The 14442-nt window shown below is 47.6% G+C and overlaps 1 protein-coding gene across 1 annotated transcript; it reads left to right on the forward strand.

Moving 5' to 3' along the window:
* Positions 1-3119: 3119 nt before the first annotated feature.
* UNC119B (unc-119 lipid binding chaperone B) lies at positions 3120-13265 on the forward strand. The gene is made up of 5 exons (XM_054006363.1): positions 3120-3381; positions 5360-5473; positions 6527-6638; positions 6935-7107; positions 8059-13265. The coding sequence occupies exons 1-5, from the start codon at positions 3174-3176 to the stop codon at positions 8169-8171; spliced, it is 720 nt and encodes a 239-aa protein (XP_053862338.1). The 5' UTR covers positions 3120-3173; the 3' UTR covers positions 8172-13265.
* The last annotated feature ends 1177 nt before the right edge of the window (positions 13266-14442 follow it).

Consider the following 14442-nt stretch of genomic DNA (forward strand, 5'->3'; position numbering starts at 1 on the left):
TCCCAGGAGTTCTACCAGAGATGACATCCATGGGCCAAAAACGTGTGTCTGAAATAGGCAGGGCAAACAATGTGTGTGTCCGTCCCCCCCCCATCACCAAAGTCAGCTGCACACACTCACCCCAGTGACTTGTGAACACTTACATATGAGCATTATCAAAAACTAAAAGGAACAATCTTTGTTAGATCCCTTTGCGTTAGGATGTCACGGCGGTGCATGATGGTAAAAATGACAGCCCCACAAGGAGAAGCTGCAGCAGCTGCCACATGAAATGACTAGGTAGGCTTGTCTAACTGCAGTGTCCCGAGTCAATCTTTGCAATAAGAAGAACAGGAGTACTTGTGGCACCTTAGAGACTAACAAATTTATTAGAGCATAAGCTTTCGTGGACTACAGCCCACTTCTTCGGATGCATATAGAATGGAACATATAATGAGGAGATATATATACACACATACAGAGAGCATAAACAGGTGGGAGTTGTCTTACCAACTCTGAGAGGCCAATTAATTAAGAGGAAAAAAAAAAACAAAAAAACTTTTGAAGTGATAATCAAGCTAGCCGAGTACAGACAGTGTGATAAGAAGTGTGAGAGTACTTACAAGGGGAGATAGTCAACAGACTCCAAAGAGAGACTACAGAGCTAGAATTGATATGCAAACTAGACACAATCAACTCCGGTTTGAATAAGGACTGGGAATGGCTGAGCCATTACAAACGTTGACTATCTCCCCTTGTAAGTACTCTCACACTTCTTATCACACTGTCTGTACTCGGCTAGCTTGATTATCACTTCAAAAGTTTTTTTTTTTTTCTCAATTAATTGGCCTCTCAGAGTTGGTAAGACAACTCCCACCTGTTTATGCTCTCTGTATGTGTGTATATATATCTCCTCATTATATGTTCCATTCTATATGCATCCGAAGAAGTGGGCTGTAGTCCACGAAAGCTTATGCTCTAATAAATTTGTTAGTCTCTAAGGTGCCACAAGTACTCCTGTTCTTCTTTTTGCGGATACAGACTAACACTGCTGTTACTCTGAAACTTGTCAATCTTTGCAATGGATAAGTTTGTAGTAATTGATGGTAAGATTGGGGGAAAGGAGGCTATTGGGGATCTGAAAAGAGGAGAGAAGGCAGGGAGACTCGGATACAGCAGAGAGCCCTGCCTCACTTGTCAGCTTCTCCCAACTGCAGTACAGGCATTTGCTTCTTTGGGGGTAGAAAAGCAGGGAGTTTACTGCATTCTCTTTGAAGCAGCGCCAGCTGTTGGTCCAGAGACCACCTGGAAGTGAATAATAGTTGTGTTTGAGGCTTTACAGAGATGTAGGAAGTCTTGGCTCTGTCCTACACAGCTTACTTCCTCAATAAACATGCAGAGGAGGTGCAAAAAGTAAAACCACTTAGCCTGAGGTTGGGTCAGGTACTTGGAGGCTGGTGTGGTGAGCGAAGGTATCCTAGATCGTAAGTCTGCCGCTGCGTTGGCCCACTACCAAAATGGAATAGTTATAGGTAGGGTTAAGATCTTGTCATCGCGGGTATTTTTAGAAAAAGTCTGACAGGTCGTGGGCAATATCCAAAAATTCATGGAAGCCTGTGACCTTAGTTATAGAGTTCAGACCCCTACTGGCTGTGTGGGCTGGTGCTTGGGAGATCAAGAAACTACAACTTGTAACCACTTCATTAAGTGAAATGACTTACCACTGTTTTGTGATGCTACTGCTCCTCTCTCTCCTCAGGGATGGAAGCTACCCATCCTCTGTAATTAAATTGCTGCCCTAGAAGATACTTTCTTCAATTAAATTAATGAGTAATATAGTAATGCTTCTATTTGCTCCAAATCTGTGCTTGCTAAGGGTTAGAGCTGCCTCTCTAACTACAGCTACTGGGAGAAATGGGGCCTCATGACGCATCAGAGGATAATTCAGTCCCTGAAGCCTTGTGTGGGAGCAGTGCTGTTTTCATCTCTTCAATTAATTCCTAGGAGCCTCTGCATTGTCAGCCCAAATTCATCCGCCTTAGAATCTCTGCAGTGACTGACTCTGCTATGGCTGGAAGCAGATGCTTCGTCTATAACTTAAAAAAAACATTGTTAAAATGAGTGAACACTAGCCATGGACTGAGCAGAGCAAAAGTCTTGTTCAGACTGAGATGTAGGTGTGAACACACAGACTAGCATACTATCTGTGCAACCCTCTGAAATGTTAATGTGCCCTAGGTGCCTCCTTGTGTGCTCAGACATATTGATCATACTGCAGATCCAGGGCTAGTTTTAGAAATTGCACTATTTCAGCTCTGCTGTGCCCTGAGAGGGAAGGCTGCATGTGGGCAGATCTGGAAGGGGGTTTCGTGTCTCCAATGGCATGCAGAGGAGATGTGACTAGGGCATCCACAGTGCAGAATACAAAGCTGTTCTTAGCAGGATTGAGAAATGGGCCTTATGCCCTATTTTCTTGTAACAACTTAGATCCCCATCCAAACTGGTTCTGATTACTTGGTATCAATTCACCAAAGCGTAAGTGTCCCCCTGTAGTGCTTTGTCTGTCCATGTCCTTTGTGAGCAGAGCTCTTCCTCTGCAGATTGCCCAATGTCCCCACCTCTGGCTGTGAGTGCAGGGCCCAGTAACCAGCCCTGTACCAGTGAGCTCCCCCGAGAGAGCTCTAGCACTGAGGCGGCGCAGAGCCAGCCCAGCATTGCAGGAGTCCTGACTCCCAGCAGCTCCTGGGCTTTGCTCTGCACAGTAACTTTCAGGGGGAAAGACGGGGGGTGGGGCTGATCCCTGCCACGTAGGCGGCAGCTGATGCTGGTTAGGGCACAGGGAGAAGGGGTGTGGGGCACTGGCCACAGGGCTCCCATCCCAGGGCATCCCTCCTCCCACTCCGAGCCAGGCTCAGCGCCTGGAGCACGCGCTTGACCGCTCCACGCAGTAGAGCTGGACTCTGCGTTGCCAGATTGGGTCTCCCTTCCAGGCATTGCACGCAGTGGACCATGCTTAGCTTCAGTCCCCAGCCGGGCTCTCAGAGCCGAGCAGAGGGGCCGAAGTACTTCCGGCGTCGCCGCCACCCCCGTTGCCAAGCAGCGCGCCGTTGCCCTCTGACCCCGCCGACGCGCCGCCCCTCGCTCCCATAGCTACGGAGGGAGGCGGCGGCCATCTTGGCAGAGGTGGCGGGGCGATGAGCGGCTCGAGGCCGAGGGTGGCGGCGCCAGGCCCCGAGAAGAAGCCGCCGCCGGGAAGCGGGGGGGTGCTGAGCCGGCTGCGGGGGCGGCGGGGCTCTGGGGACGCGGCGCCGCGGGCGGCCCTGCCCCGCTCAGAGTCCGAGCTGCTGGCGCTGGAGACCGTCCGGCCCGAACACGTCCTGGGGCTGGGCCGGGTCACGGAGAGTGAGTGCTGGGCTGGGGGACCTGGCACCGCGGGGCCGTCCGTGCTGCTACCGCCCTGGGGGACCCCCGTCATCCCTCTCCCCGGGCGCCCCCTAGGCTAGCCCCACTCGCGGGCATCCTGCCCCACGTATCATCCCGGGCTCCTCCGGCAGAGCCGAGTGCGAGGCCCACGGGGACCTCGTGGCCATTGCTCTGAGGCGCCCCTCCAGGGACCCCATACACTTTGCCCCTCAGAGGCTCCGTTATCATTCCCCGAGACTCCACACCTCACCCCCAGGCACCCCATTATCATCCCCTCAGAAACCCTAGACACCATCCCCCCCGAGGCCCCCTTATCGGCCCCCGAGGGGTCCCGTACACCTTACCCCCAGCGTCCATTAGCATTCCGCCAGAGACCCCCTATACCAGGGGTGGGCAAACTTTTTGGCCCGAGGGCCACATCTGGGTATGGAAATTGTATGGTGGGCCATGAATGCTCAAGAAATTGGGGGTTGAGGTGCAGGAGGGGGTGAGGGCTTTGGCTGGGGGTGCAGGTTCTGGGCAGGGGATGAGGGATTGGCGGTGCAGGAGAGTGCTCTGGGCTGGGACTGAGGGGTTCTGAGGGCGGGAGGGATCAGGGCTGGGGCCGGGGGTTGGGGCATAGGAGGTGGTTAGTGGTGCAGGCTCCGGGGTGACTCTTACCTCAAGGAGCTCCCGGAAGCAGTTGCACGTACCCCCTTCAGCTCCCACACAGAGCCGCAGCCAGGCGGCTCTGCGTGCTGCCCTGTCCACAGGCACCATCCCTGCGGCTCCCATGGCGCCCCCTGGCTGGAGCTTGAGGGCCGGATTAAAACGTCTGAAGTGCTGGATGAAGCTCTGGGCCATAGTTTGCCCACTCCTTCCATATACCTTACCCGCCCCTCCCCTTGCGGCTCCAGTATCAGTCTTTCTGCAGAACTTGATATCCTCTTCTGAGGACACCAGAAGTAATCTTGCCAGGACACCCAATATTCCTTCCGGTCCAGGACACCTCTTCCCTGGGACCCCAGTATCCCTTCCAGAAAACATCCTAGTTTAGACTAGGTGAAGGACCTACTCTGCTTCCTCTCTCGGCAGCTATATTTAGCTGGCTAGATTAAAAGGTAGAAAGGCAGAAGTTGTCAGACTCTTGTGACAGATCTCTGCTTTTCCAACTAGGTCCATCTTGGTGCTGAAGCATCCAGCCTTTTCTGGTTTAACAGCCAGCTACATTTGTTCACACAGTCAGAAAAGTTGGGGGACAAAATCTGTCAGGGTCTGGAATGCTGAGACTATTGGTCCATAGGGACCCAGATTTTTATGTGAAGTTCCACATGCATGCCCGTGTAGATGTTACATTTTTGGTTTTAGGTCCTAAATTGGCTAGATCATCAAAGTTTTGTTTTACTTGCCTATCTAGGATGAATATCCCTGAAACTCTGAGACTGCTTGTCAGCCTTGTTCAGTCTACTCCTCGAGTTTGTTGGTCTCTCGCTTTCCAGTAGTTTTGATGAAGCAGGAGCCAAATGTCCTTCCCTTTTGCAATCTGTCCTGTTGGCTTTTTTGCAGGAGTGATGCTGCTTAGGTGGTGCTTGTGTTAAACTGTGGCATACTGAATAAATAGCCTCGTTTTCCCTCTTTGATTGGATTAGCTCACTCAGTATATATAGCTGAGTAGTAGTAGTAACTTATAGTAGTGATACAATATATTCATATGAGTAGTAGTAACTTGGTTCAGTCAGCACTGAGTCCAAATGCTGAACTGCATTGTACTGTTTGATTAGTCTAACTGGCAACTTGCTTTTTTGGGAAATATCCCTAAACGTTCTAAGGTGCTTGGGCTCAGTTAATGTAGCTGAAGGCCTTTTGATACCTGAGAGGAGAATCTTTGAGGCATATGGGTTAGTGGCCCATATTTTCTTCTCCTGATCTGGACTGTCGTGAGCAAAAGAGCTCCCTAATATGTTCCTCTCTCTCCTAGATTATTTATGCAAACCTGAGGACAACATCTACAATATCGATTTCACCAGATTCAAGATCCGGGACCTGGAGACAGGAACAGTGCTGTTCGAAATTGCCAAGCCTTCTGCTTCAGGTAGAACCTGCTGACAGTGGGGAAAGGGCTAGATATTATGGGTTCTGGTGGGATGCAGGGAAGGGGCCGTGCAGGCCAAACACCAAGATCTTTCACTATGCATAGTGTATTGAGTTCACCTGTGTCATCCCTTAGGATTCCTGCAGGACTGAGAGCTTCTCTGCCTGCGAATATTCTAGTTACTGTCTAAAAAAAGAATGTGAAGTGACTATAGTGATAGCGAGAGGTGTCTTGGAGACTGAAATCCTCTTTCCATGGGATAGGTACAGCACAAAGCTTCATCCATACTACCCTGTAAATGTGCCTCAACCCTGACCATGAAGGACCAGCTGTACGGGTGAGAGGGGAGTTCATTCCCTGTGATCCTTTCAGCCCTGAAATTGCCAGCATTTGGGGCAGCTTTAATAGCATGTGTTACACTACTGATGCATAGTTGTTAGGAAGTGATCTCATATAGGCAGTACATTTCAAAGCCACTGCTGAGTAGCTGCAGGCTGGTACTGTTTTTCCATTTCTGAGCTCTGTGGGATGCGAATATTGTGCTTAGAGATCCCTTTACCTCCTTGGCTCAGCAAGGTTGTTACAGATGGTGACCAGTGTTTGGGGGACTTGCATGCCCCATAGATGTGGTGCTGCTGTTGTGGTCTGATATGGTTTGATTTTTTTCCCCCTGAACACTAGGTCAAGGTTTATCAAATTCCATAGTTAAGCCCCACCAAAAGTCCCTTTATGTGTAGGTAACCAAAGGAAGACTGGAGTGCAGATCCTGGAGGTAAAAGGCTAGTGGTCAAGTAACTATGTACTTCCATAGTTGATTCCTGGACATGCATCTTTGTGACATTTTGGTCCATGTAATCAATTGTGAACGTTTGCTATGAAACGTTCTCTGTTAACTTCTTAATGCCAGTAGCATATCAAAGAACAGTTTTTAGATATTGCAGTGCCAGGTGTCTGAGCAATGTCTTGGATGGTTTCTGTATACCACCTACAAGCCATCGGCATGTTACTCCTAGAACATCAGAAGATTAACTCTGAGCTGGTAAATTCTTCTAGAGCAAGATGATGAGGATGAGGATGACAGTGGAGAAGTGGACACCAGTGCAGGCCGCTTTGTTCGCTATCAGTTCACCCCGGCATTTCTCCGTCTCCGGACAGTCGGTGCAACGTGAGTAAAAGCTCATACAAAGAGGGGGGAGTAATGCCTCCAGGGAATTTTAGATACCAACCCTGTCAATTCATAGGTGAACTTAACAATGGACTAGTGAGAACCCAGTTCACAATACAAATGAAAAAGAAGCTAATAGTGACAGGGAAGATTCCAAGATCTGCCTCGGTTTAGCAGTGATATCAGCCCTATTGTTAGGTTCTGCATAACCGCAGCTCTGAGGCTCTCTGCCTCTCCCAGTCTGAAGTGAGCTAGGTGGTCTCATGAGGTGTATTTCTCCTGCCCTATGCCTGCAGAGTGGAGTTTACAGTGGGAGACAAGCCAGTGTCAAACTTCCGAATGATTGAGAGACATTACTTCCGGGATCGCTTGCTGAAGAACTTTGACTTTGATTTTGGCTTCTGCATCCCCAGCAGCAGGAACACATGTGAACACATCTATGAGTTCCCCCAGCTCTCAGAGGACCTCAGTAGGTATCCTTCCTCCCTCACTGAACTGCTGCTGTGTTCAAATGCTCTCTCTCCCTGAGATGATAGATGGTCATGTGGTGGGACCGGGAACTAGGAACAGGTAGATCTGGGTTCAGTTTCTGGCTCTGCTGATGGCTCACTGTGTAGTCTTGAGCAAGTTGCCTTCATATGCTGTGTGGTTGAGGTTTGGTGTTTTCTTTTATTGGCAGCTGGTGACCTCAGAGTCACAGTGGCTTTTCCACATAATGCCTCAATGCATAGTCCAAGAGGTAACCATGGTGACTTGGAGAGACTATTCCCTTAAAGGCCAAAGACCTACATTCATAGCACCCACTGTTTGGGGTTTGACCCCTCCAGCTGCAGACTGGGGTTGTTTCTTTTCTGGGAGCCTGTGGAGAGCAATCTGTGATGGCAAGCTGTGAGTATTCCAAATATGGTTTTACAAGATGTGCTATGCCATTGAGGGACAGACTGAACAGGAACAGTTGAGTGCTCTCTGCCACTCTCTGGGTATGTCTGGCAGAGGGAGGGTGAGCTGAGTTTGTATGTGACTTGAGTACACAAGCTGGGCGTGCATGTGACATTAGTTTTTCCACTTACTTCACACCAGGCAGGTCTCAGAGAAGGAATGTACTTATTCAGTGCTTCTGTACTGTGGCCTGACACAGGGTCCAGAATATCTGTGTGAAATTGATCCACCCTCTTCCAGTTGGCTTTGACAGCCTGAAGACCTGCATTCTAGGGATGGGCTGAACAGGTGGGCCAGTGCAGAGCTCCTGAGGCTCTCACGGTTACAACAGTTTGCTTCTCTTACCTCTCCTTAGGGGCAGAGCTTCAAAGTGACACAGGTTTTTTTTAACCACATGCTTGTTTTCCTCTAACACTGCACTGCCCCTTGGGATGTGCCAGATGCAATACTCATGAGTGTAACTGACCTTTCTCTCCTACAGTCCGCCTGATGGTTGAACACCCCTATGAAACCCGTTCAGACAGCTTCTACTTTGTGGACAACAAGCTGATCATGCACAACAAGGCTGACTATGCCTACAACGGGGGACAGTAACCATAGCGTTCATGTCCACTGGACGCTGTGCTATCCCTAACCATTCCAGATGTGCACAAAGGGAGAAGTGCTGCTGTCTCATGCACCAGGGCCTCTTGCTGAACCTTTCCTTCACCCATGGACTCAAAACATGAAGCAAGAAGGCTGAGGTGGCAGTTTGTGACAGTAAAGGAAATCTCCCTGCAACGCTCCCCTCCCTGGCATTCTTACGTACCTTGCCTCTGGCTTTTTCTCTGTTTCTGATGGTACCTTGTTTAGGTTTTGGATCAGAGACACTAAGGCTCTGCTAGCAGATTATTGATGTTATGGTTTTTGTTGTTAGGTTACACCCTGTGCCACCCAGTGGGCAAACTATTTCTCAGTACGAGAATCTGCTTTCTCCAAGTAGCCAGTGGAGCCTGACAGACAGATAACCTCTTTACTGCATAATGGTTCAGTCTGTCTGAATGACTAAGACTGGCACCCAGTGTGCACCCCTGCTTCCCCATCCCTCACGGGGAGAGTTACAAGAAAGGATGAATCTAGCTTTAAATGGTGCAGGAATCTTCCTTCTGCTTCCAGGGACCTGGGCCACTCCCAGGATTCCTTAATCTGTTACAAGTATGTCTTGCAAGGGATTTGAATTGAGGTTCAGCATGTTTGAAAAGAGAGATTACACTAAATTGGCCATTAAATCAACCTGCCAGACTCCCTACTCCTTGAGCTGTTGTTAGGGAATAATTGGGTTACGAGTGGGGCTCAGCCTTAGGGCTGAAGCTAATCTTGCCACCTTCATTTCCCCTGCATCTGTGTGAGAGATTTTTCTGCTCAAGCTGCACTGTGGGGATAGGAGGTCTGTCCATTTAGCTCTTTCTTTGGAGGTTGGGGGAGAACCTGGAGAGTCACCTGAAGAACATTCTGCTTAGCAGGCAGATCTTCCCGGGCTTCAGTCTTTTTCTATATTTTTAAACCCATGTGACACATCAGAGGTATTCTAGTAAGAGGCAATGGTGTTACCAGCTCATCGACTTTGTGTTGCTTGGGCCAGTGCTTAGGGTTGTGCTAGTATTAAACTGAGCCCGAAATGCTGCCCAGATCAGGACATTCAGGCACTGTTGGGAGGTGGCTGCTTGTGGTGATCCAACAGGAACTGACATGGTTTTATCCTTAAACCATGTGGATTTGGGCCTCTGCCAGTGTTTGACCTATTTAGTTGGATCATTTTATATTTAAGATTTAGAAAACTTCTAATGACTTCTTCTGTGGAGATAATTACTACAGCTATTAGAGCAGCCAAACCAAAGTGTATGTTTCAGACCTATGGAGCACCTGGCATTGAAGATGGGAAGAAATATTTGTGTCAGGCACTGACACAATAGGTGTCCCTGGCAGTGAAGCTGGGGTCTAGCTCTCTGCCACGCAAATGTGCACTAGTGAAATGCTTATCTGGGTGTCATATTGGATACCCTGATCCACTGATACCCCTGCCATTCATTCGCACTCCAGCCCTACTGCTGATCAGGCCTGCCTCTTGTGTCTAACAGCTTGGCCTTATCTATGCTAGACAAGTTGATTGGTGCCAGTATCGTTTGGTCCCCCTCAGACAGTGGAAATGCACGTTGGGGCCATACACACGCTGGCTGCAGCTGGTTCCCAGTTGTGCTAAGTAATGTCCAAAGTAGACTGTGCTTTGTCAGGACTAAATATTGATTAAATCACAATTGTAGGAATGTGGATGTTACAACCTAGGGCTTGTTAATATATACACCGTAAAAGGAAGCCATTGTTCCATTTGTGTGGCAGGAGATGAATAGCGTTAGCACTAGCACAGAGAATCAACTAGTTACAAGGTAACAGGTGAGAATAAATGTGGGATAAGGATCATGAAAGAACCTTCAGTTATAGGGGAGGATGTTAATGATGAATGATACCACAAATGCCTTTTTTCCGTTTTGGAGAGGGCATTAATTTTGGGCCATCACAACAAATACCTTGGGAGCATGAATAGAATAAAGGTGACCAGGGTCAAGATGTGTGTGTATGGCTGTGGTGTTAGAAAGCTGGGAGGTAAAGAACAGTTCTCCTGCCGTTTATACCCATCAGCTTCCCCAGGGACGTGCATGTAACCCTATTTGATTGTTAGTTCAGAATCAGTAGAGCTGGTGTATCTTAAGAAAGGTCTCTAGTTCTTCTTTTGCTGGAGCTGTCTCCAGAGCTCCTTGCACTGTGCCATGGTGATACTGAAAGATCCTTTCTCACATAAGTACATCATACTTCTTTTGAGAGGACACAATTGCCCCAGAAAAGTGCTTTCTGTCCTGTTGTGTTCCAGGATGCTCAAGAGAGGAATGTCTAAGGAGATAACTAGTTATTCCCAAGGAGCTGGTGGGAAATCTAGCTGAACTTGTGTGTAGTATAAATCCAGGTGCCTTTAAATATGACTTTTGTCTAATTCTCTGTTTAAAGCAACTATTTATTGCTTGTTCTTATGAATGTGATGGTCTGTATTTGTTCCAAGTTTAATGGATAATGAGGTAGTCAGAAGGGATGTGTTATCACCTGAGCCAGCAACAGGGAATATTCTATACACAAACATCCCAACATGTATAAGATGTATTATCAAATCTTTAAATAGTATCTAGTGTAGGTAGGAGGATTTGGCAGTGGTTGGGTGCCATCTAGCTGCTGTTTTGCAGAATACATCTGCCTAGCATGAGTATGCTCCTGGAAATGAGGGACTGGGTATTAGCTGCTGAAGAAGAGTCCATTCCAAACTGCAGTGGTCATCTTGAGCACCCAGAGATCAGGGCAGAGGAAAGGACTGGTGCTCTGGGTATCTCACGTGTGAATTGCCATCTCCTCAGCAATAAGAAAGGGAAAACTGAAGATCATAACAGGTACTTCTCAGTTGGAAAAGAGAGATGCTGCCAGTTGCATTGGTTTTCCAGATTTAAAAGGCTAGCCCCAGAAAGGAATGCTGAGAAAAAAGCTCATCATATAAGAGGGCAACACTATACCTGGGAGAGTTAGTCAGGCAGAGGAAGTTTTGGATAATAATAATAAATGGAGATATCCTATCTCCTAGAACTGGAAGGGACCTTGAAAGGTCATCGAGTCCAGCCCCCTGCCTTCACTAACAGGACGAGTACTGATATTGCCCCAGATCCCCAAGTGGCCCCCCTCAAGGATTGAACTCACAACCCTGGGTTTAGCAGGCCAGTGCTCAAACCACTGAGCTATCCCTCCCCCCCACTGAGCACAATCCATTATTCCCTCTCTCCTGGATGCTGTTAGCTTCTCCCTTTAGAAGAGGGTCTGTGGAGTATTTCCCTGCCCATGGTAAACATGATTAGCAGAGAATCTTTTCGCCTTCAGTCTGCGTCCTTTGCTGCTGAGTACAAGCTCCTCAAACCAGGGAGGAACTGAATAGGAATCTCCACGCATTCTTCCCCCTCCCCCTTCAAATGGACTGTCCATTTCCACGTGGTATATATGTGTACGGAGCCGGTACTAACGGAATGAGGCAGACGTTTCTGTAGTGTTGGCTAAGGAGTTAGTGGGTGGGAGATCAGTGTGAGACTGACCTCCCTCTTGTTAGTATATACTAGGCTTGAAAGGGAGCGGGGAGTTAAGCTTATATTGTAAGTAAAAGGGCCAAAAATGCAAACAGAAACTTAACTCCATAAAGTATTTGTCCTCTTGGGACCAGGCTGAAATATTCTCAAGGTGACTGCTTGAGGCCCATGTGCTGTGCAAGAGAGGAGAGGAAACTTCCTGCACAACTGTTCCATGTGTGACTGAAGATTTTGTATTGCAGCTGGTGTGATAGGGTCACATAGTGTTACATGACCAGGTATCGCTGTCCCTGTTCTCTCCCTTAGTTATGAACTGTCTTCCTTTGTGTATTTCCTTATGGTTTTAAGTGCTTCTCATCAGAGAGGAGAAGAGCTGGAAGTCTCTTCCCATTGCAGCTTCTCTGGGATGGGATTTTCATTCTGCTTCTCTAGTCAGGGTCCAGGAATAACGGGAAAATCGTTTGAAAACAGGATATGTTAGTGGAAACGAATCAGGAAGGCGATGAATAATATTTTGTGGTAAGTGGTGGAGCAGGAAGATGAATTTGGCCAAGTAGTGTGGTAACTTCACTTCCAGGTTCTGTACTTCATTAAATCCAATGTTTGTCTTCTGAACCACAGTCTTGTCACATTAAGCTTTGGGCTTTGTGATGCCCTCCTAATGCACATAGTAGCCCACATCTACCCTGCCACACACACAGATGACTGCTGTCTCATAATGTGCGACTCGAGTACCAGGTGTATTTCTTGGAGTCATAAAACATTGCCCTCTCCCTGTGGCTTAATGGTGAGGACAAAGCTAATGGGTAGCTGGTGATGTCTAACAAGCAATTCCTCTTCATCTGTCAAGGAAGATACAAGCACTAGCAAATATCATGGTCATCTATATTGACTTATGATTTGTTTTAGTTTTTCTGTTAATGAAAATAGGCATATTAGTTATGGGCTTTGGGTTGGTGGCAAGTTGCAAATGCATCTTGGTGCCCCAAAGCTTTGGCACTCCTATCAGAGCATTTGTAACAGGACATGGGTAGCGTTACACCTTCACATGACCGGTTTGTCTGAGGGGAAATATAACCCAGCATCCATACTTGCTTCATTCTGTGAATCAGTTATTTGAACAAGCCCAGCATTTCTTTGTACTTGGGACTGGCTCTCTGCTTCATGATGCCCTTTACCCTGGGAGCCCTCCAAGTCTTGGTCCATATTGTCTCCATATCATCCATGTCTGTCCCTTTAGATCCAAGAATGATCCTTGGGTACTGCAGGTTCCCCTTAGTTTACAAAGGACAGTAGCAGTTCAGTGGAGATTTAACAGAAATATATTTTTTCCTTTTTAAAGATATTTTTCACAGAGAATGCAAGAAGCATCAATGAAGTTGCTTGTGATATTTCCCTCCTCTGCTGTCCTTCTACCTTGGATCCTCATTCCACTGTGTCTTGTCATGTCTCTCCTTGTCCAGAGTAAACTAGATGACTTATTTGTATAAAATGTTATTTTGTCCCAAGCAATAGTAATAAACCAGGATTTTCACAAGAACGGGACTGAGTACTGTTTCTTGGCTCACTCGCATTATACCAGCTCTCAGCACAAGGCAGACCCCAGTGTTCAGACTCACATTAGACCAGTGGGTCTCAAACTTTTGTATTGGCAACCCCTTTCACACAGCAAGCCTCTGAGTGCGACCCCCCCTTATAAATTAAAAATGGGGGTATTAAATTTAACAGGGGCTCAGGCTGTCAGCCCCATACCTGGTGGGGCTGATAGCTTGCAACCCCCAGGTAATAATCTCGTGACCCCCTTCGGGGTTGTGATCCCTCCATTAGACTCTTAAAACACAGTACCTCACTTCTAGCTTTGGACCCATTCTGGGCAACAGTGGAAACATATTTCACCTTGAATCTGTAGTGCAGATTTATAACTGGTAAGAAAGCTGAGACTATGGCTTCTACCATCCAATGCACACTGAAGCTGCTGGCCTCCAAATGGAGCATTGCATGATGGGAAGGGTAGTGGTGGTTAAAGCCTTCTGTTTATTATTACTCTAGGGCAGGGGTCAGCAACCTTTCAGAAGTGGTGTGCCGAGTCTTCATTTATTCACTCTAATGTAAGGGTTTGCGTGCCAGTCATACATTTTAACGTTTTTAGAAGGACTCTTTCTATAAGTCTATAATATATAACTAAACTATTGTTGTCTGTAAAGTAAATAAGGTTTTTACAATGTTTAAGAAGCTTCATTTAAAATTAAATTAAAATGCAGAGCCCGTACCAGTTGCCAGGACCCAGGCAGTGTGAGTGCCACTGAAAATCTGCTGTGTGCCCCAGGTTGCCTACCCCTGCTCTAGTGCCTAGAAACCCTGCTCAGGATTGGAACACTATTTTGGTAGGAAGGTAATGTAGATATTGTCCTAGCCTGGAAGCCTTTTGAATGCAGATTAAGAACTCAGATTATATAGTGTGAGGCTTCTAGGCTACAGTCTGCTAAGGGGTGGGGTGGGATGACAGCTGGAAAGAGGAGCTCTAGCGTCCCTCCATACGGCGGCAGGGAGGGAAAACAGGTGGGTTATGAGCAAGTTCTTATCTGCATGACTAGAACTTCGCCGCTCTTGTCTCTGCAGCTGGCCTCCCTCAGGAAAGCTTGTGGCTCACCTAAGGCCTTTTAAACCGGGAGTCCCCCCGTTCGCTACAGGTTTGTTTCACTCTCTCGTGGCCAGAG

The sequence above is a fragment of the Malaclemys terrapin genome, chromosome 16, assembly GCF_027887155.1.
Source record: "Malaclemys terrapin pileata isolate rMalTer1 chromosome 16, rMalTer1.hap1, whole genome shotgun sequence".
Lineage (NCBI taxonomy): Eukaryota > Metazoa > Chordata > Testudines > Emydidae > Malaclemys > Malaclemys terrapin.